This window comes from Bos mutus, chromosome 13, assembly GCF_027580195.1.
Source record: "Bos mutus isolate GX-2022 chromosome 13, NWIPB_WYAK_1.1, whole genome shotgun sequence".
Taxonomy (NCBI): domain Eukaryota; kingdom Metazoa; phylum Chordata; class Mammalia; order Artiodactyla; family Bovidae; genus Bos; species Bos mutus.
Genome location: NC_091629.1, coordinates 51877212 through 51900480, shown reverse-complemented (window position 1 = coordinate 51900480; position 23269 = coordinate 51877212). Strand labels below are relative to the sequence as shown.

Sequence of the window (23269 nt, the reverse complement as noted above, 5' to 3'; positions counted from 1 at the left end):
GTGAGATTGGGTTATGGTTTTCTTTGTGTGTGTGTGTGTGGACGTGTGGAGGGGGTAATCTATCAGATTTTTATATTATACTTAGTACATAAACAATGGCACCCCACTCCAGTACTCTTGCCTGGAAAATCCCATGGACGGAGGAGCTTGGTGGGCTGCAGTCCATGGGGTCGTTAAGAGTCGGACACGACTGAGCGACTTCACTTTCACTTTTCACTTTCATGCATTGGAGAAGGCAATGGCAACCCACTCCAGTGTTCTTGGCTGGAGAATCCCAGGGACGGGGGAGCCTGGTGGGCTGCCGTCTATGGGGTCGCACAGAGTTGGACACGACTGAAGTGACTTAGCAGCAGCAGCAGCACATAAACATAATTTAGATGATTTCTTCCATTCCTGCATTCTGAAAAAGTTTAAGGAACATTGGAACTATCTAGTCTTTAAAGGTTAATAGAACTCTATGAACATACCTGGACCTGGAGTTTTCTTTGAAGGGGCAGCTCTGGGGGTAACTTTCTTTAGTTCATCTGTGAAATAGGTTGGATGGACTCTACATATCTCTATGAGGACCAATTACAGTTTTCTAAAAAAAAAAAAATGACTATTTCACCAAGATTTTCAAATGTATTTACTGACAGTTGTGCAAAGTAGTTATACTTTTTTCTTATTTTGGTTATTTATTATTTTGTGTATTTGTGTTTTCTCTTTCTGGTAGTTTTAAAACCTTGTTGGTCTTTCCCTGGTAAGTTTTCTAGTTCTTCAGCTGTGTTTGTTTTTAATAACAGCTGATTTTGTTTTCCCTTTTTCTTTTTGGCCAGGCCACACCAGGCAGCTTGTGGGATCTTAGTTCTCCAGCCAGGGATTGAACCCAGGACTCTCAGGCAGTGAAAGTGCAGTGTCCCAGCCACTGGACCACCAGGGAATTCCCTGCTTTCTAATCATCCAGTTTCTCAACTTGTTTGTTCTATACCGTGCTGTTAGTTTGATTCCATCTCATTTTTCTTTATTGTGTAAGTAATCTTATCTATTTTTCCTAGAGGTCAGATGATTTTTTTTTAACTAGACCCTAGAGTTTGACATAATAGTTTTACTGGGCCTTTGTCTTAGAGTTGAGTCAGTTTTCCCAACTATGCATAAGTGTGTCTTTCTAGTATTTATATTCGGGGCCTTTTCCTTTCAGATGGAGGAAAGTTTTACTGAATTATCATTTTAAGTATCAATTTTGTTCCCTTGTTTTCCTTCAACTCCTCTTCAATATAAAATTCAATATAGTTTAATTTTCTTCAACTACATTCAATTTGATTCAATTTCTGTTGCCTCTTATCTATAATTTCTCCTATTTTCTTTCATTTGTTTTTTCCTTTATTTATTCTCAGTTGGATATCTTCACCCGTGTGCATCTTGAATTTAGGTTTCTGAGGTAATTTTTCCTTTTTATTCAATTTCTTCACTGAATCCTGTCAGTTCCCAGTTCACATCTACCTCTCTCAAAGTTTTTCAGTTGTTCTACACCTATATCAGTTAAAATATATATATATATATATATATATATATATATATTTATTTGACTGTGCCTGGTCTTTATTGTACCATGTGGGATCTAGTTCCCTGACCAGGGATTGAACCTGGGCCCCCTACACTGGGAGTGCAGTCTTAGCCACTGGATCACCAGACAAGTCCCTGGCTTGTCTATTTTTAATTCATGTTGGAATGTTGCATTCCAGTTTTCTTTTTGCCTGTAGTGACTTTGTGGGGGAGGGGGCAGTATATATTTTATCTGATCAAAAGTTTGAATCTTTTGGTTTTGGTCTTTTTGTTTTAACCATATCCCCATAAGGATGCTGCAGTTTTATTTATGTTCATATTTGAGGATTTTGAGTTCACCTAAACCATATTAGCAGGAGGGTATGGATAAGGGTGGGGCAAGGAGAGGGCTTTGGTGGATTACCACATTTCGCAAAGGCTCCCCCTCCCGGTGCTATAGGGAGAGACAGACTCTTCACTACTGAGCACCTCTTGGCGACTGAACTTCCCAGGTGGTGCTCAGTGGTAAAGAACCCACCTGCCAGTGCAGGAGACATAAGAGACGCGGGTTTGATCCTTGGGTCAGGAAGATCACCTGAAGGAAGGCATGACAACTCCCTCCGGTATTCTTGCCTGGAGAATCTCGTGGACAGAGGAGCCTGGCGCTGCAGTCCACGAGGTAGCAGAGTCGGACACGACTGGAGTGACTGAGCACAGTGACTGAACAAGACCTCTTGGTGGTCAGGCTTCCTCTGATCCAGCCTTGCTTTAGTAAATATCAAGTTGTAGCCCCTTCTGTGCTTCCCTTCACACCACCTCTGGCTCCCAAGGTGCCTCTCTCACCCTCAGAAGGGGTGCCTTTCTAAGACTGTCAGCTCTGGTCAGGGAGGCACCAGGACATGTGAATCCCACGGGGCTCCCTGAGCCGGAGCAGATGAGTAAGGGGCAGAGAGAAGCATGCCTGGGTCTCAGTGGGTGCTCTGAAACAGAAGTTGGAGAAGAGAGGAGAGCACTTCATGCAAGAAAGGAAAACACAGCATCAATCTCTGCCACTTCCCAGGGCTCAGCTGTCTTAGTCCACGTGTGATGCCCATCCTGACCTTGGCTGTTTCCCAAGGTGAAGCTCCTGGCCACCAAGCAGAGGAGTAACAAGAGGACAGAGGTTTGCTGGGCAAGAGGAAATCCTGGGGCTACCCTGGCTGGAGGAGGCTGACTGAGGGGAAGCAGTAGAAAGAATGAAGTAGGGAGGGGATGGCTGAAGTCCCTGAAGTCCCCAAGTTACCAGAATGCAGTTTTCGTACTGGGTTTTATTCAGTAGCCTCTGCATATGCCTGCTTCCACTATAGGAAGGACCCACAAGGGTTTTGAGGACCAGAGAGGCCAACAGAGAAGCTAGAGAAAGAAAATGAAGACAGGATGTGGCTTCCAGCTCAGGACTCTCCCTTCCTCCTGAGCATACCCATTCTGGGGACCATCAGTCCCCTTCCCAGCATCTCAGGGAGCCCGGTCCTTGGGAGGAGTCCTAGGGAGCCCAGGTGTAACTGCCCAGCCTACAATTCTCCTTTGCTCTGCCAAGGGACTGGACTTAGCCCAGAACCTAGAAGTAGCAGACCCACCCTATTCCTGGATCTCATCATCACACCTCCCAAATACTGACTCTAAAGGACCAGGCACTATTTATCTGCCACTTTATGATTCTGTCAATCTGTGCTTTATACATTTTGAGGCTATTTTATGAGGGGCATACAGGTTAGATTCAGGCTCATTGTAACTTTTTCTGAATTGTTTATTACTAAGTTTTTTCCCTAATAATACTTTTTGCCTAGCAGATAACTGGTTTAATGTTTGTTTGCTTCCTTCTGTCCTTTTAACATCTTTGTATCATGTTTTTCAAAGCATCTTTTGCAAATAGCTTACAGCTATACGTTTTTTAAAACCAATCTTCTGTTTTTCTACACTTCCTATCTACACTTCCATTAACACACTTGAATTCATTTATACCACTTTGTTTTGTACTTTTAAAAAAGGTGTTTATCTGGATGCACTGGGTCTTAGTTGCTGTGGATGGCGTGGGCTTCTCTAGTACAGGCTTAAGCTGCCCCACAGGATTTGGGATCTTAGTTCCCCAACCAGGGATCGAACTTCAGTCCCCTGCACTGGATGGCAGTGGCCCAGCAGGGAAGTCCTAATTTTATTCTTTTTATTAACTAGGCTACCTCTTCTTCCCCACACCACCCACCTCCAAACTTTTCTTCTATTAGACTTGGCTTTCCCTAATGTCTGGATTTATATGCTCTGTTCATAAGCTCTCTGTTTCCCTTGCTGCATTAGTATTATCTATTAAGGGAGTTTATTCCAGGTTCCTTGCTCCTTGAGAACCCAGGCTACATCTCTACTTAGGCATTTTAAAACATGTAGTCCCTACCCGTCCAGAGGGCTGATTTCTCTATCTGAACAACTAGGCTTGCCTCAGTGCCAACTCGGTTTACCAGTCTGGCTTTGATTTTCATGTTCATTTCCGATTTCCAAGCTTTTCCATAATATCTATAATTCTAAGGTTAGCATGACAACTTTTTAAAAATTCTGCTTTATCCCACTTTTTGCATAACTTTGTAGGAGGTGCAAGGGGGTCTTTCTGGGTCAGCTTATACAGACAAGTTTCCTGAAATCCTTAGGTGATTTATTCATTAGCTCATTAATCCTACAGGATACAAAGACTTCCCTGGTAGCTCAGCTGGTAAAGAATCCGCCTGCAATACAGGAGACCCTGGTTGGATTCCTGGGTCGGGAACATACCCTAGAGAAGGGATAGGCTACCCACTCTAGTATTCATGCCTGGAGAATCAATCTCCATGGACAGAGGAGCCTGGTGGGCTACAGTCCATGGGGTCACAATGAGTTAGACATGACTGAGTGACTAAGCACAGCACAGGATAAAAAGAATTACTCTCATTTCCTGGGCTTCCGTGGTGGCTCAGCTGGTAAAGAATCCACCTGCAATGTGGTAGACTTGGGTTCAACTGCTGGGTTGGGAAGATCCCCTGGAGAAGGGCACGGCTACCCACTCCAGTATTCTGGCCTGGAGAATTCCATGGATTATACAGTCCATGGGGCCACAAAGAGTTGGACATGACTGAGTGATTTTCACTCATTTCCTAAAGGAGGGGATAACTATCTGTCACACTGTTCTCCTTGTTTCATATTATTTCAAAAATTTTTCCTCCTGAAATCCCCGACGAACACGAAGGTAATGGTTTTTATTTTTAACCTACACTTTTAGTTAGAATAACGCTAGCTTCTGTAACAGACAGAAAAGCTCTCAGTGGCTTAAACAGTAAGTTTATTTCTTACACACTGAAGGATTTGCAGGGTCTCTGCTCCAACCGGTTGTTTAAGGACTCAGCTTCTTCCACTTCTGGTTCCACGCTCCTCCTGGGCCTTGGACAGCTCCCTGTTCAGCCAGATGACGGGGAAAGAGAGGTTCTCGTGGGAGGTTTATGGAAGCAGCCCTGGATGTTGTACATCTCTTCCGTCCGTGTCCCACTGGCCAGAAATCAAATGGCTACAGGTATAACTGTGAGGGAGGCTGGGAAACGTGGTGCAGCTGTGTGCCCAGGAGGAAAGGAAAACGAATTTAGTAAACCGCCAGTCTCCCTGCCTGTATTTTTTAATTCTCTGTTCTACCGTTTTCTAAATATCTGGAAATGATTTAATCACAAGGATCTGTAATGATAAATTTCATCTCATCCATTTAATTCCTTAGGTAGGCATAAAATAATCTTTGTGTATTGTATGAGTTCAGCATCTTCATTTCTTGGTCAGGTGTTCTCTGCCCATACTTAAAACATTTATTTTACTCTTAACTTCTATTTCCTTACCTTTTCACCTTCTTTGTTGCTTTGGTAAAACTGTTTATTGCCAAAGATGTCCATGGAAGGAAGAGGGGGCAAAAAGGGGGGACACCCCTATCAGGGAGAGAGGCCCTGATCACCCTGGGTGGCCACTCAACCTTTGGAGCGGCCCTGACTCAAACCCAGAGCCAGGCTGACCTTGGGCGGACTCTCCCGACCCCGGGCTCTCTTCCCGCGCCACAACGCAGACAGAAGCCCGAGGCTGGGCTACGGGAATCTATTTCTTCAAGGCTGCTCTCAGATCATTCAGCTGGAGTCATACCCACTTTATCTCCAGGAACAGTCCTGGTATGATCAGAGGAAAGACTTAAGATGTCTCAGTAGTGGGCTCCCTGGCTTAGGGGAAGAATAGACTCCTGATTTGTTCCTCCCAATGCAGCAGACAAGCTATCCTCAAAATGTCTTTGTTCACATATTTGGTCAGTCATCCAACCAGCTGGTCACTCATTAGAAACCCTGTGAGCCCTCGACACCCTCCAGGCCCAGCCCTGGGATATGCATATTTCAAGCTGAATGAAACCCACCTCCTGCTCTTGCAAACACTTTCTGAGTTACAGTCTCTCAGAGGCCACCTGGGGGCAGAGAAAAAGCTCAAGGTATTGTGCTGAGCGCCCTGATGGTGGTCTGTGCGCCCTGATGGTGGTCTGTGCGAGGGGCTGAGAGGTGTGAGAAGAGGTCGCGGCAAGCTCAGCATGAAGTTAAAGCAGGAGAGCGCAAGGCCCAGCCTCAGCACAGCCCCAACCCTCCTCAGTTCTGGGCTACAAGCACCCCGAACAGAGCTGGCTTCACACTTGTTCTTGGACTACGCTATGTCCCAGCTTACCTGCCCAGTCAGGGTCCTTCCTCAGCAAGGCTGGATGTCCAGGGCAATCTTTGCGCCTCACCATTGCTCTTCAGGCCGTTTAAAATGCTGACTGTGGAGAAAGACCCCAGCAGCTCACCCAACCCCTCTTCCTGGAAACGCCATTATGAAAACCTCTCCAGGGAGGCCAGTCCTGCCTCCTTCACATCTGTCCTTCCTTGTCAGCTCATGCTCACCCTCTCATCCACCCTCAGGCCCAGCTGTGGACGGCCAGTGGCTCCCTGCAAGGCCGTGGGGCATCCTGAGTTGGCCTGAGTCTCCTGCCTCCTCCTCCACCACCGCTGCCCCTTCCTGGTCTTCAGTGTCAAAACCCTGGAGAGCTGGAGCTGCAGGTGACCAAGCCTGGTGAACTGCACAGGCGGACTGGTTCTGAGGAGGCCTCCTCAGAGGGGTGGCCCAGACGCTCCACAGGATTTAAACATATGGATTCTGGGGCAAGGAAACTCAGGGGCCTCCTGGGCTTAAATACTGGTTGTGTCTGAGAGTTAAAATTCTCCCCAAGCATCTCTGGAGAAGAGAGGGGTTATCCATCCACTTAAGAAGAAGCTGCAAAGGCCCAGGAAAGATGAGGTTGTGGCAAAACTGAAAAGGCAACACAACAAACCTTTTCCAGTCTGTTTCTTTCTTCAGGAAGGCCTGCAAAGTTAAGCAGCCAGCAAGTTCACAGGGACAGAGACTTCTAAAACTGTACGAAGGCCTCATACAGTAGAAAAGTTTCCAGCAAAGGAAGTATGAACGATGCTTGGACACTAGCCCCACACCTGCCCATTCAGAAGCCGGCACTGGGCAGGTCCTCAGGAAGCTGACTTTGGACAATCTCGTTTCCCTCTTTGGGCCCCTTTTCCTTATTTCTCAGCAGAAATAACAGGAGGAGGAAAATATTTCCAGTCCTGGAGAGTTCGTGAGTGATGGTTCCCTTAAGTGTCATCTTCTTAGGTGTAGAGGAAAGAACGCCACCTGCTGGGCCTTCACACGGTTTTGGAATCAATTTAGAAAACTAGCTACACGGACAATATAAAATTAAAAGGATTTAAAAAAAAATAAAAACAAGAACGAAAAAGGCTTTAAAGTGTAGTAAGAAGGAAGCCTGTGTACACAGTCTATACAGCTCTGCCACCATCATGCTCATTCACTGCTGCAGAAGCGAAGCCTGTGGCTCACCCACGGCAGGTCCCCGAAAGTCCGCTCGTCCCTTCACTGCAGACGCCCCAAAGAGCACAGTTCCAAAGGGTAACTCCTAGTGGCCCTTAACTGTTCTCCCCTGGAGAAACCCATCTCGAAGCCAAATGTTCCCAGCAGACTCGGGCCGCACACAGCTGGCAGAGTCACTGTCCCGATGTGGCCCCAGGTCCCTGGAGGGGCCCCTCTGCTATGCCTGCTCGCTGGCCCCGCCTCCGCTGGCCCCCGAGCCCTTGCCGGATGCCTGGGCCTCTGCAGAGCGTGCAGCCTGCCTGGGCAGGTGGATGGGGACGTACACGTTGGAGGCACAGTGCTCCCTGAGGTAGCCTCCCCCCTTCTCCTCGTAGTCCTTCCTGGTGATCCAGACGTCCTCGTTGTCCAGGTGGTCCAAGGCCCAGTCGCGAGCTCCGTACCAGGCGTCCAGCACGGGATTTGAGGCCAGCTGAACCTGGAAGACGAGCAGAGCAGTCACCGGAAGGGTATCCCCCATCCGTTTCTAAGGACTGAATGTTTAGCAAGGCTGGCTACAGAGATGCACACACAGGAGGGCCCCCTTTGATTCCAAAATGCGGCAGGACTATCTCTGCACCCCCCAAAGGGAGCTGAGCTGAAATGCCCCAGACATTCCAAGGAAGGACACGAACATGCAGAGTGCACCAGGACCAACCTCACCGAGTAAGAGGTCATCAGTTACTTTATCCACACCACCCTGGGCAGGGGGCAAGGGACCAGCTGCCCCACCTCCTGCCCCCGTCCTGTCGGCCACAGGTGTCAGGTGGAGACCTGGAAGACCTGGACCTGAGCCCCTCTGCCAGTGAGGGAAGCGGAGGCTGATGCGAGGTGGCTCTGGCCATGGTGGCAAATGAGCCTTGGAGGACGTGAGAGCACAGAGGCTGCCCTGGGCTCGGATTCCGCTGCTTATTCCAAGAGCAAGACTGCGGTCAGCAGTCCCGGGAGTGCCCCAGTGAAGTTTAAGCTGATCACAGGGCAGACCGCTGTCCAACTCAGATCGGGCTCCTTTTTCCTGGAGTCACCCAGCTAACCCTCCCTTCTTCCCTCCATCTCCCATAGAAGTCCCAGGCTGGAATGGAGGTTTGGGAACTTTCTGAAATAAAGGGCAGGAGGAATCAGCACAGATGGAGGAGGAGGAGGCAAGGGACCTGCAAGAAAGGACCATCAACAAAATCAGGATCACGAGAGCCCCGGCCGCTCCGGTGTAGAAGTGTCAGTGAAGGAACGAGGGAGGCGCTCGCTCCACTCCTCACACCGGGCAAGTGCCCACTGTGAGGAATATCAAGCAGGATCATATGTGGAATCTCAGCGGGTCCTTCTAGCGACTCACGGAATCTAGTGTGTTCTCAGGGGCCCTCAACACAACAGCTGATGTCTGTCCATCACACGCAGGCCCTGGGCTGAGCACCTGACTCGCCCTGAACACTGAAAGCCGGTAATGGGTGCCAAGATGACCCCCTTCTCACTGCTGAGAAAACTGGGGTGTGGCAAAACTCAGTGACGGTGGTGCTGGAGTCAGAACCCAGGCCCAGAGACCACCCCTTGAATGTATAACACATCACAGAGCACGGGGCAGGCCAAGCCAAGCCCCTCAGCAGGACACACAGGCTCCATACCCCATGCGCCCTGCCGGCCTCTCCAGCCCCGACCCTTCACAGCCACTCTCAGCTGCACACCCCTCAGCAAGATTTTGGCCCCCAAGCCTTTGCTCCTGCTCATCCTCTTGTCCTCAGTCTGGAACATTCTCTCCATCCCACCCCGCTCCACACACTCTACATGACAAACACCTCCTCGCCCTCAGAAGACTCACTTCCAAGAAGCTGTCTCTGAACTCCAAGACCCCTAGGTGCCCAGGACATCTCAGCATGCTGAGATGACTGGGCCACGAGGGGAACTCAAACCACTTCTCTTGGTGATCGAATCTGGTAAAGAAATTGTGGGGTACCCCCACCAGACAGTTGCTTTTAAAAGTATTTCTGATGAATAATGACATGGGAAAATGTTCCTGGCAGGTTAAGAAGTTCAAGTTACAAAAGCCATGTGTAGAAAATATGTGGAAGAAAGAAAAAACCTCCTCAGCCAGTCCCCTCTGCCTGTGGCCCAGGGCCTGGGTGAAGAGAAGGCCTTAATCTCAATGTACACTCTTTTTAAAGAAAATAATTTTGGGTAATAATGAATCCCACACGCCGCAGAGCAAGTGGGGCTATGCGCCACAAGTACGGAAGCCTGTGAGTCTAAAGCCCGTGCTCTGCAACAAGAGAAGCCACTCTGAGGAGAAGTCCGTGCACCACAACTCGGAAGTAGCTCCCACTCGCCGTAACTAGAGAAAGCCCGTGCGCAGCAACGCAGACCCAGTGCTGCCAAAAGCAAATAAATAATTTTGGTGATAATTTTTAAAAAGTTAATTAATTTAGCTGCCCTGGATCTTAGTTCCAGCACGTGGGATCCTTGGTTGTGGCATGTGGGATCTAGCTCCCTGACCGGGGATCAAACTTGGGCCCCCTGAACTAGCAGCGTGGCATCTTAGCCACCGGGCCAAGTCCCTCAAGGTACACTCTTGTGTACTCTCTGAATGTTTACTGCCTGCAGGTCTTCCTTTGTCAATGAAAACAAAACAAAGAAGTACATAAATTATGATTTCCATCTTGCTTTAAAAATCTGAAGAATAGAAGGAAAGCCATGAATGTGTTAACAGTGGCTGCTTCTGGATGATGGAATGACTATTTTTCTCACTTACACTGTACTACTTTTGCAACCTAGAAAACAAAAACAAACAATAAGGCTATTTTCGAAACAGCTGGTTCCATGGACAATCAGTACCTGAAAAGAAGACTGAAAGGGCCTCATCTCCAGCAGCTCCTTCTCGATTCTGACCTTCATCCCAGGATACATCATGTTCCCGCCAGTGAGAAAAACGTTCTGAACCAGCAGCTCTTGAACATCCTTTGGGTACCTGGGGATGAAACAATTCCGCTGCTATAGTCTCTCCTACTTGAATATTAGAAGAGAATGTGGATGTGGAAATGTGAGCTCTCAGTACAAATCAGAAAACATCCACACAAAAAGTTAAAAAACAAACAAAAAAACACTTCCCATTTTTCATTTGCCTTTACAGAATGAATGTCAAACAGCTAGCTAAAACCTTATTGAATGGTCAATCCATTTCCTTAACATTATGCCTTTCTAATACATGTTTTTAAAAAATTGACTTCACTAAGGATTGCTTTAAATCCATTTAGATGAAGTCTGACAAATTTATAAACCCCAGCAACCAACACCAGAACCAAGATACAGAACATTTCCATCACCCCCCAAAGTCCTGCCTCTCCTTTAGAGGACCTCCCTCTCCACCTGTGCTTTTTATTACTAGTTTTATCTTACACGTTTGATCACTTTTCTACCCACTGCGAGACAAAACTCTAAGTTATTCAGACAAAGTAGCTGCAGTCACTTTTCTTCCTTGCTAGTTGTTAAGTTGCCGTTCTGTTTGAACCAACAGCAACTAGAGGACCACAAGACCGTGTTCCCTACTTGTTCCCCGTGAATCAGGAAAACTCACACTGCAGAATCATATCTGTATAAATGGCTGGGGAGAGGCATGCTGTTATAGAAATGCAAACTCTTAAAAAATAAAATGCAAGGTGGGAAAAACACTAAGTTCTGCTTGTTTTTAGGGTGATTTAGAACCAGCAGTCTGCAGTGATGTGAAGACTTTTAGAAAAGCCAGTGCACATATATTAACATATTGCCCAAATTTTTAAAAGACATTCTTAAAGCTCAAGTATATACACGTTGAGCATCTACCTACACACTGAGAAAAGAATAGACAGCCCTAACTCTGTGCCAGGCCTGGTGAGAGAAAAAGAACACCCTCTGAGCGCAGCAAGTCAATGAAAGAGATGCCCGGCCATCAGCTCTATTGTTCAACGCAAAATTCAAGGGAATGGTTCAAGAAAACAGAAGGAAAAGAAGGTCCAGGCTCACCTGTCCAGGATGTACTGGAGGGTCTCTGCTATGCCGGCCTGCTCCTCTCCGATGAGAGATGGCTGGAAGATAATTTCTGGAGCTCGAATTCTTTCTGTCCCAACAAACAGCTGATGGTACGCTGCCAAGTTAAACACGGGCTTTAAAAACCCAAGGTTTAGAAGATATTTTTAGGCCATAAGAACAAACATCCCAATTGCCAGCTTCCTCAAATTGCATTTCTCATTCCATCATAGCTTTGTTCGTGCCAGAATAACCTCTCCCCACACTCTCTTGATGTGATGATTCAATTTTTCTACCTTCTTTAACCTCTGGATTATAAACTGCTACACATCTCCACTATGAAATGATCCTTGAGATGTAGGAAAGAGACTTGGTGAAGAGCAGTAGCAGCAAGGCTGGCACTGGAAGACCAAGTCTCCGCCAGCAACTGGCCCAGCACCCAGTCCCTGCACGGCCAAGAAAGCCTTCTCCCGGGTGTCTCAGCCTCACGTCCGTCTATCTGGTTGCCACAGTGATGGCAGAAACATGAACCCAGATGAGGATGAAACATCATTACACTCACTTCAATTTAAATAAAAGCATTAAAAGCTACTCTTTGGGTCTCAAAGTCCCTGGTTACTGGGACTCTCCCAATGAGCAGACCGTTTCTCACAGTTCCACAGTTAGTACTGGAACCCCAATCAATCACCACAGGGGAAAAAGTCCCTGACTCTGCAAGTTTTGAGTGCTGGTACTCGCCCTTCTAGAAAAATACAACTGAGATTTGCAGCTGGAGGGGGAAATATTCCTAAAGAAGCAGACTAGACCTGACTGGTCATTCACGCCAAGCTTCAAAGCATAAGCAAGGTCGAGGCTACAGGAGGCCAACCTGGACTGTGGCCACTGGCTTCTCCACTTCCGGCGTCTCCTCCGAAAACAGGGGCTCAAAATCGTTGATGTTTTCCACATCTTCCAGAGATGGCTCGAGCTGCTCCAGGTCAGGAGTCTGAGAAGAGAAGAAACACAAGACAGAACCTGTGACTCAGCAAGCCTTAGCTCTGTGAGCTCATGGTCACCAAAAAGAACTGGGATCTCATCCAGTGTCCTGAACGTATGTCCACACATAAAAACGATGAAAAGTTTCTAAACTATTAAAAAAAAAACCCAAACACACATGAACACAAGGTTAAAAGACTAAAAAGCCAGAGATGGGCTTTGTTCTTACCCCCTAACTTCCCCACTGAGACCAGTCTCATCAACTCCCACCTTCTTTGAAGCCTTTGGAGGGGGCAGCTCAAGTCTGCCACTCCAGAGAGGACTGTCCCAGAGAGACTCCAGAGATGAGGGGCTCAGAATCCAGCTGGTCACCTCCCTAAGCTCGGTCCACGCTGCCTCTCACCCCAGCCGCAGTGACTGGAGAGAATCTGGACTCTAACTGCTCGGATCTGACTCTCAGCCGCGCTGCTTCTAGCTGTTGACCTTGGGCAGATTTCTTCCCTCGCCTCACTCTCAGTCTCCTTATTCATAAAACGGGAATGAAGACAGTGCTTGCGGAATGGTGAAAACTAATCAGGACGATCCTTGTGCGGCAGGGGTCTGGCACAGGCCCCTGTTCTGTCATCAGTCCCGTCGCTCCTGAACGGCGCCAGTTTTCTGGCTCCGACCTTGGAGGGGTGTCCTCCTCCATCCCTGCAGCCTCTGACAAGCTTCAGGTCACACTGGCTCCCTCCTGAATGAAGCCATCCCATTTTCATCCTGTCTTCCCACCTCCAGCCTCGCCTCTCCCTAAATCCATCATCCTAACTGCCACCAGTTATTTTCCTAAAATAAAATCTCGTCAGATTATGCCTTGCTCAGCACACTCTGAAGGCTCTGTCTGAAGGATACTATCCAGGCTGACAGATGAAGACTGTTTCAGGTGGCCTCAGCTTCCCTTCCGGCTTGGTCTCCCACATTCTCCATGCAGGACGGGCCCTGCTCCCTGCATGTATATTTCTTTCCATATAAAATGTCCTTCTCTCCTCATCGGATATCTACTGAAATCAAATAATCTTTCAGGGCCCAGCTCAACCATCCCAATCCTTTCTCATAACTCCATCTGAGGACTTCCCTGGTGGTCCAGTGGTTAAGCATCTGCCTTGCAACTCAGGGGATGTGGCTTCCATCCTTGGTCAGAGAACTAAGATCCCATTTGCTGCAGGGCAACAAAGCCCCTGCAACCACAACTAGAGATCCCGTATGCTAGCAACTAAAACCCAATACAGCCAAAGAAATAAATAAAATATTTTTAAAAACAAACAAAAAAACAAACCTCCATCTACATTCCCACAGACATCTATTAATAGCATCACATTTGATAAAAGTTATCACAGTCTGGGCTTCCCTGGTGGCTCAGACGGTAAAGAATCTGCCTACAATTTGGGAGACCTGGGTTTGATCCCTGGGTCGGGAAGATGCCCTAGAGGCAGGCATGGCACCCCACTCCAGTATTCCTGACGGGAGAACCCCCATGCACAGCATATTACAGTCCTGAGTATGTTCTAGAGCCCTAGGTTCTGAGGTACTGAGGAGGGAAAGGGTTGTCTCTTAGTCACCTCTGTGCCCTGGTCCCTGGCAATCATGCCTAGCACTGAGTGGTAAGTCCCGGGATACACCCTTAGATTTCTCTAGAATAAAGAGGACTGTAAAATGTCTGGATTTTAAAGGCTTTTTCAGTATAACTACTCACTTTCACATCTAATTATATTCAAAAGCAGTCATCTTAAAAACAAGATTTCTTAGCTTCACCAAAATTGTAAAACACACACACACACACACATTTTCCTTATCCTGATTCATGATTCATAGAGAAGAACAAAGCTGGTAATTTCAATGCAGCAACAGGCATCCCAGAGAGAACTGATTTCTCCACCAGTTGGCTGGGTTCTCCCCCTCTTAGGGTTTGCAGGGTCCCCAGGTGTACTGGGTGACAACTGGGAACATATACATGGACTGCTCTTTGGGAACCAAGCAGAACAACAGTTTTCCAAGGCCCATCAGAGAAGATGCAGTGTGGTTCCCCATCAGAGAAGATGCAGTGTGGTTCCCCATCAGAGAAGATGCAGTGTGGTTACCCAGAACAGCCTTGAGCAGCAGAAAAACAAACAGACCAGTTCAATCTTGATTCCTCAGGTAAGAGATCTTTCTATCTTTGGCCCACTGTGCTTTCCAACAAAGGAGGGTGCTAGTGAGCTGCACTCCCAACCATGTGCAGCGATGGAAAGTGAGCATCTTTTAAGTACTCCATGAAGAATGCTAGCAGGACTTCCTTGGTGGTTCAGTGGTGAAGAATCCACCTCCCAATGCAGGGGACACAGTTTGACCCCTGGTCCCAAAAGACTCTACATGCCACGGGGCTGTGTGCCACAACCAGAGAGTCTGCGTGATGCAGTGAAGACCCTAGTGCTGCAACTAAGACCCAGGGCCGCCAAATAAATAAATAAATAAACATTGAAAACAAGAAGGCTAACAAAACCTACTCCTTTACAACATCCTCACTGAATACCTGCAGTGAGGGATGCAATGGATTGGTCTGTAAGAAAAAATGGATTTTTAGAATACACTGGAAGTTTAAAAATTCAGCTGTATGAATCCAATGCAACTTTCACCATTTAGATGGCATTTCAATATGAACTGTGGTCCACATACATTTGCTCTCTCCCTTCTAAAGGAACTGTACAGTTGGAAAATACAATAAATCTTTTTTGAAAGGTAGAACTGGTTGGCCAGTGTTGTGGCCAAACTTAGCCCATGAATGTTACTGTATTTGATCTAATTTTTAACAATCTCTCTGACTGACCGTTAAGGCTTTGGGACAGACTGATTCATCAGATCTGTTGTACTATGTAGGGAAACCTTTTAAAGTCCAACAATTCAAAATCTCCCCAAGCCCAGAGAGATTTGAATATGTACCCTCAGGTTACAGGACCAAGTAGGGACTTAGTAAGTACCTGCTGAATGAATGAACAGAGTGACTGAATCAGGGCATATAACAGACACAGGAAAATGAACAAAGAAAAGGAAAAGCCAGCTCCCCAACTGCTTGGGAATCACAACTTCACAGTTATTTGATTTCTTTTCTTTTTAAATCTGAAATCCTCCATGTGCATGTAGCTTAGTGGTTCACCTCTGATATAAAGATGCTGACAGCCTGTGGACACGTTGATAAGCATGATAAAACTAAGTACAGATAAACAAACAACAAAGGCAATGTGAACAGAGGATTCGATGGTTGGATGGCACCATCAACTCAATGGACATGAGTGTGAGCAAACGCCGGGAGAGAGTAAAGGACAGGGAGTGCTGCCTCCCATGGGGCTGCAAAGGGTGGGTCACAACTGAGCAACTGAACAACAACAGTGTGGATCCAGATCCCAGTAACCAACTCAAATCTGAAACACACATCTGGAGAGTGGGAGGAGCAAGCCAGAAAAGGCACGCTGGTCCTCCTAAAGCCAATCCAGGATGCTGAGCGAGACGAAGATGGAGGTCAAGGCCCCTTCAACCCCGGACCTCAGGGGTCCAGTATGCTGTGTCTAGGAAGTCTGACTCAGGACCTGCTCTGTCAAGCGTGCATGCTCACGGCCAGTCACCGTCCTCATGTGATCTACAGCCTGTTGGAGAGGTGGGGAAGGGGAGGCTGAGAGCGGAAACCGTGAGAGCCGGCCTCCAGCGGGGACAGTCCCTGCAAAAGCAGGCTGCCTGCTGAGCCAAGGACAGCTCTGAGGCCCCCGATGAGCAGCGCACTACACACGCCCAGCGGCAAACCTCGATTTTCCACCGGACTGTTTCTTTCGAAAAGTAAAGGCTTTAGAATTTAAAGCTGACTTAAAAACAAAGGTCGACAGCTGGACTGGCTAACCCTGCTCTGGTAGTGTCACAAGGCAGTGAACAAGTACCTTTATTTTAGAACTCTAGAGATGACAGATCCAGCAACAATGCATCCACCTACTATCACTTTTTTCCAGATCTAGAGAAGGAGAGCCAACCAGAGAGCTGGGACCGAGGTGTGACCTGCAGGCAGCCCCTTCCACATGAGGCCCAGTGCTAGGGTTTGATTTACCCAGGGCCCTGTCTCAGCTCCACCCACCCGCCCACCCTTTCAGCCACATGAATACTTATTCACAGTCCACAGGCAGGGAAACAAAAAGGAAAGACTGAGAAGATTAAAGAATTAGTTTTGGTAACTAACAAAAGGCTGGTTTTAAATCAACCAGCAAATATCTTTTCAAGGTTTTTAAAATAACATTTCTTAAAAGTTAACATGTGCATGATAGGAAACCGAAAAACACAAGAAGCAAAAAACAGTGTCATTCACAATCACAAGCCATTTACCCTCTGATGTGTCCTTCTGGGTCTCATTTGTATATTTCCTACTGAGCATGTCTATTAGCGCCTATAAAAAAACTCCCAGACTATGTGTGAAGTGTGATCCCTGTCCTTAGGGAACACGAGATGGAAAGGTGGCGAATGAAAGAGTAGTCACAATATATTTAATACGAGATCAGAAGAAAGTTGAGGCATTTATGATGATCCAAGAACCATCAGTGGGGCAGGCTCACGCTCAAGATGGGCCACTCAATCAGCCTGTGTTATGTTCTTCCTTTTCTACTTGCACACTTTCCCCTCCCAGGGGGCCAGGGCGCTACAAGGTAAAACCCCTCGGGTCAGCACTCCAGTTGGTATAAGGTCAGTCCCATCCCTGCCCCCATCCGTGCCCCCAGAGACATCAAACACCACTCTGTTCTGCTTGCTGCTCAAGTCTGGTCACAACCCCTTTGTCATCAGCCTTTCCTGGACACTCCTCTGTCCTCAGAAAGGGCAATTCTACACAACCCCTCGAGACCTCCCTTCTGAGGCCCCAGTACCTCTGGCTTGCTGTCCACCACGTCCACCTCGAGACTGACTTCTGCTTGAAGGATCTTCTGCTTCGCCTGCTCCACTGCAGCACTGAGCTTCTGGATGTAGGACTGCAGCTCCTCCGGGGAGTCCATGTTCAGCTCTATCAGGGCCTTGTGAAACTGATCCATCTGGCCGTCCTCCAGGAGCTCCTGCAAGCAGAGCAGTCATAATCTGCCCTCAGAAATGCAAATCTGGGTGATCACGCCCAGGATGGAGAGAAGGAGCTCAGAAGCTGGATGGACAGGAAGACCGGCGGGAGAGGGCTCCCTGCGCCTGCCCCTCCACACAGCCTGCCCCCTGAAGCTTCACACCACAGCCCTCCTCTCTAGCTATCTCTGGGCTCCCACACATCACCATCTCAGTACCACCTGAGCAGGCAACACTCATCTATGTGGACAGATGTAAGACTGTGAGCTTCTGGGCGGGCCAAAGGCAGGAGAGGGGCTAACAGGAGACGGAGGGAGCCTCCTGGGCTGCTGGGTGCTCTATTTCTTGATCTGGATGTGGCTATGTGGTGCATTTCAGTGGTGAAAACTCACTGAGCTGGACCCTTAAGATTTGTGTGCTCTGCATCACGTGTGCCACACTTAAGCCAAGAAGTTAAAAATCAAACAAAGGGGACTATAAGGATAAAATACATCAACAAGGCCAAGTGCGAAGCTCTTGCAGCAATTCCTGCTGCTACAATGTCCTCCACACACGTCATCTCTACACGGATGATCCCGCTAGACTCCTCCTGGACTTCAGGGTGGGGGGGACTGAGATGGCTGATGCGTTGCACAGCTGGGGCAGAAGCTACAGGAAGAACACTCGGGGACCCACCCAGGGGTCCGCATCACCTGCACATAGAGCAGTCGGTCCAGCCGCTCCTGATCCAACTGCAGCTTCTCCTCCCTTCGCCGGGCGTTGAGCTCCTGCAGCCGCCGCAGCTGCTGCTGCCGCCGCTCCTGCTTCTCCTCAGAGGTCAGGGTGCTGCCCAGAAGCTTGCTGGAAAACGGGAGCTGCATCTTGTGGACGTTGTTCTCATAGTAATCAGGGCACCGCCATTTCTGCAGCTCTTCAAAGGAAGCGTTTCGGAGTTAGGAGACGGGAACACCATGAGCCCTGAGATTAGAAAGGTGGGACCAGGGTCCCAGGTGCAGGGGAAGATGGAGGAAGCATGGTCCCCCCGTTTCTGAACCCACCAGATGGACAAAATGCAGCAGGAAGACTGGACACGATGCCAACACACCTGCTCTGAGAAAATTGGTAAATAAAGCTTTTCAGACGGAAAGGATCTCACCTGGAGCACCAGATATGAACGAAACACAACTGAAACGGTGAATGGACTCTATTAACCTCCTCCGGAATCCTTTACAATATGTTTGATAACTGAAAGTAAAAACTGTGACAATGTCTGAAGGGCTTCCCACGTATGTAGACGTGACACAGAAAACAAGTCCGACACAAAGGAGGGAGGACACAGGGGCCTCTGGAGCGCTAACATCTCCAGGGTCCACTTGAAGTGGCAAAAAAGAGACCCTAAGACTGTGAGAAGCCAGTTAACTGTCACCTCTTGAGCAACCACTAAAACAAAAAACCTACACAAGAGAGATACGGTGAAAAACACAACAGACAAATTAAAATGGAATGCCAAAAAAACCGGGGGGCCTAAACCCAGACACAAGAGGGACTGAATTCACTGTAAGTGGTTTTATCAGCTAAAAGACAGAGACTGAAAGAAGGGATTTTTAAGGAAAGGACCTGTTAGAAAACTTGCTTTGAATATAATGTTTTACGTAGATTAAAAGGCCAGGGAAAAAACCACCGCACAAGCACCAATCAAAAGAAAGCTCAAGTGCCTATACTCACGTCCAAGTAGACTTCAAAGCAAAGAAAACTGAAAGGGATAAAAAGGAACATTACATAATGGTACAAGATCAATTTGCCAAGAAGATGTAAAAAAGGATGACTACATAAAAGACCGATTTGCCAAGAAGATGTAAGAATCCTAAATGTGCACCTAACAAGAGCGCTTCAGATACTTGAAAGCAAAAACTGACAGAACTGAAAGGAGAAACAGGAAAACTCACAATTCTCCCTGGAGATTTCAACACTCTTAATAATCAGTACAGCTTGATGGACAATGAAGCTGGGTTGACAAGAACTGAACAAAACCAACAACCAGCGGAACCCCCATGACATCACAGACTACTTCATCCAACAACAGCAGGACTACCTTCTTTGCAATTGTACACGGAACATTCGCCAAAACAAACCATGCCTGGGTCCTAAACCAAACCTTCACAAATCTAACTGATACCAAGGAAAAGAAGTTCTTTGGCTATGACAGAATTAAAGTAGATATAAAGCACAGAAAAATAACTAGAAAGTCTCCAACACTTGGCTATATTCTAAATAATCAATGGTTGCAAATAAGGCTTAAGGGAAACTTAAAAATATCTGAACTCAATAAAAATTAAAATACACCATATCAAAATCTATGGAATGTAGATAAAGGACTGCTGAGAGGGAAATTCAAGCTTTAAATGCCTATATTAGAAAGAAGTTATGATAAAAATCTAAGCTTCTACCTCAAGAAACTAGGAAAAAAGGACAAAGTAAACCTAAAGCAACTAGAAAGGAAGAAATAATAAAAAGAAGACATCAATAAAATTGATGAAACTTACACCTACACCTATTAAAGAAAATGAATTCCTTCAGAAAAATAAATCCCCCAGGCTCAAACAGTTCTGCTGTAGAATTCTAACAAACATTAAAAAAAAAAAAAAAAATCAACTATTTACTCAATCTTTTCCAGAAAGCAAAAGAAAACACTTTTCAGCTCATTTAATAAGACCAGCATTGCCATGATCCCAAAACAAGACAAGGACAGTAGAAGAAAACTGCAGATCAATATCCCTTATGAATACTGACACAAATACTTCATAAAATTTACCAAATTAAATCCAGCAATATATAAAAAATAACACAAAGAAACAAGTAGGGTTCAAGGCTAGTTCAATATCTGAAAAGCAATCCTTATACTCTCTTAAATGAATAGTCCAAAGCACAAACACCACAGGATCATATGAGATGCAGAAAAAGCATTTCACAAAATTCAAAAATCCAATCATGATAAAAATGATCAGCAAAACTTGGAACAGAGAGGAAATTCTTCGATTTGATAAAGAGTAAAAACTCACTGTATTTCATAAAAATTCACTGCATTTCTATACAATAGCAATGAGCAACTGGAAACTGAAATTTAAAATAAGGAAAGAAATAATTTAGGCATAAATCTAATAAAACATGTACAGGATCTATATGCTGAGAACTATAAAATGCTGATGAAGGAAATGAACAAAGACCTAAATAAATGGAAAGACACATTATGTTCATGGATTAGAAGCCTCAACATAGTAAAAAATGTCACTTCTCCCCAGTCTGGATCTAGCATTACATTTGGACTTATATTTAGAAGGTTGCTGTTTTTTATACAAACTGATCTACACATTTAACGTTCTTTCAATCACATCCCAACAGAACTTTTGGTAGATATGGACAAACTGACCCTATCATTTAAATGGACAGGCAAAGGAACTAGAATAACCACAAGAACTGTGAAAAAGAACGAACATATGAGACTTATCACCCAACTGAAAAGTTTTTGAAGAAAATAAATATCAAAAAATGGAAGAGGACGCTACGAAGTATTAAGTGTAAAAAAGTGGGCAAAGAGGGAACTCCCTGGGAGTCCTATGGTTAGGACTCTGCGCTGTCACTGCAGGGGGCATGGGTTCCATCCCTGGCTGGGGGAAGATCCTGCACGCCACACCTCGTGGCCAAAAAAAAGCCTGTCAAGAGTGAGCAAGACAGTCATCCTGGGAACAATTTAGGAAACACCCCCAAAGACAACACTCAGAAGCTGCAGGCAGACGTCCTCTTCGTACCTTCCACGTAATCCTCAGCAATGTAGCTGTGCTCGTGTAGGATCTCCTCCATGCGGCTGAGAGTGATGGCAGCCAGGTGCCCAGGATACTTCAGCTGCAGGAGACGCTGGAGGTAGCCAGCTGCCTGGCTTCCTCCCAGGTTGATGCGCTTGCAGTTTCTAGCATCTAACCTACAACCGAGAAGTGGAAATAGCACTGAAACTTTGGCAATGTGGAGGAAAAAATATGGAGCAGGTGGACAAGGGGGGATGATAATTTAATAATGAGGAAGAAACTGACTGGTAGGGGAAAACGAAACAGTTGGAAGGGACTTTAAGTTGCCTTGGTGCAACCTCTGACCCAATGCAGGCATTCCTAGACCACATCCTGACAGACACATGGACATTTAACTTCTGGTGTGGTGTTGGACAAGACTCTTGAGAGTCCCTTGGACTGCAAGGAGATCCAACCAGTCCATTCTAAAGATCAGTCCTGGGTGTTCTTTGGAAGGACTGATGCTAAAGCTGAAACTCCAGTATTTTGGTCACCTCATGCAAAGAGTTGACTCACTGGAAAAGACTCTGATGCTGGGAGGGATTGGGGGCAGGAGGAGAAGGGGATGACTGACTCGATGGACGTGAGTTTGAGTGAACTCCGGGAGTTGGTAATGGACAGGGAGGCCTGGGGTGCTACGATTCATGGGGTCGAAAAGAGTCAGACACGACTGAGCAACTGAACTGAACAGTCTCAGAAGGAAACCAGGTTCAAAGCAAAGAACATGCTCTCTAAAGTCAGACCCTCATGTTACTTGTCATGTATTTCTCAAACTGTGGTTCCAAGGCCACACATCCTGGAATTAACTGGGGACAACGTTTAAGGTGACAATCCCCAGGACCTGTCTGCTCCGGGGAGGGCCTAGGGATATGCACTTTTTCTTTTTTGGCAGTGCCACATGGCATGTGGGATCTTAGTTCCTCAACCAGGGATCAAACCTAAACCCTCTGCAGTGGAAGCTTAGAGTCTTAACCACTGACAGCCAGTGAAGTTCTGGGGATATGCATTTTGACAAGCTCCAGTGTACCCCTCCCCTAGACACGCCACTTCTACTTATGCAAACACATTAAGTAACCACATACACACTGGCTTACTGGAATCTCCTTAGAGTACCAGGTTCCTCTCACATGAAGTGAAGGGGAGGAGAACCAGAATAACTTTATAAATTCTCAGTGTGAGAAAAGGAGAGGAGCTGGGCTCTAGGAACTTGCTGTGCACTGAAAAGATGCTGCTATATCACACCTCACCAGCAGGTGCCAGCACAGAACAGGACATGCTCCAATCTGATCCTAGCTTCCAGGTCAAATCATTTTCTCTCAATATAAAATAACAATATTATTTTTAATTTCTGCATATTCTGGTTACATAAGATAGAAAATTCTGTAAAGCAGGAGTGTTTTGGAATGCATAACTATTAGTTTTTTCTTCATAAATGTTTGTACAAACTTCAAGAGAAATTCCCACAACAGGGCTCAATAAATTCATCACCCTTTATTTTCACTTAAATATTCAGATTGTTTTACAAAGTGCCATCTCCTACATTATCTCATTTCATTCTCAGGGTAACCCTGAGAAATCAGTTTTTCCCAAGTCTATTGTTAGGAAACCAAGTGAAGTTAAGTACCTCATCCTTAGCAGGGCTGCAAACCCAGGCTTTCAACTTCTCTCCTTATTTACACACTCACTCTATACAAAGAGAAACCTCAGGAGAGCATGATGCTGGCCTAGTCTCTCTAATTTTTAATTGAAGCACAACTGATTTACAATATTTCAGGTATACAGCAAAGTGATTCAGTTATATATAACATATGTATACTTTTTCAGATTTTTTTCCATTGTGCTTCCACTGGGCTTCCCTGGTGGCTCAGATGCAAAGAATCTGCCTGAAATGTGGGAGACCTGGGTTCGATCCC

The 23269-nt window shown here is 46.4% G+C and overlaps 1 protein-coding gene across 6 annotated transcripts in view; it reads right to left on the bottom strand.

Annotated features, from left to right (window-relative positions):
* Nucleotides 1–23269, bottom strand: part of ACTR5 (actin related protein 5) — a 36236-nt gene that overhangs the window by 8644 nt on the left and 4323 nt on the right. For 3 of the 6 annotated variants that reach the window (XM_070381723.1, XM_070381721.1, XM_070381722.1), the window contains exons 3-11: nucleotides 21324–21493; nucleotides 18231–18448; nucleotides 17358–17540; nucleotides 12341–12457; nucleotides 11470–11609; nucleotides 10306–10438; nucleotides 6256–7921; nucleotides 4873–5125; nucleotides 468–580 (exon numbers count right to left, since the gene is read on the bottom strand). In XM_070381723.1, the coding sequence (XP_070237824.1) occupies nucleotides 7664–7921; nucleotides 10306–10438; nucleotides 11470–11609; nucleotides 12341–12457; nucleotides 17358–17540; nucleotides 18231–18448; nucleotides 21324–21493 (1219 nt within the window). In that variant the 3' untranslated portion in view covers nucleotides 468–580; nucleotides 4873–5125; nucleotides 6256–7663. Of the gene's footprint in view, nucleotides 1–467; nucleotides 581–4872; nucleotides 5126–5956; nucleotides 6005–6255; nucleotides 7922–10305; nucleotides 10439–11469; nucleotides 11610–12340; nucleotides 12458–17357; nucleotides 17541–18230; nucleotides 18449–21323; nucleotides 21494–23269 lie in introns of all 6 variants that reach the window. The other 3 variants (XM_070381727.1, XM_070381726.1, XM_070381725.1) reach the window with 3 other exon arrangements.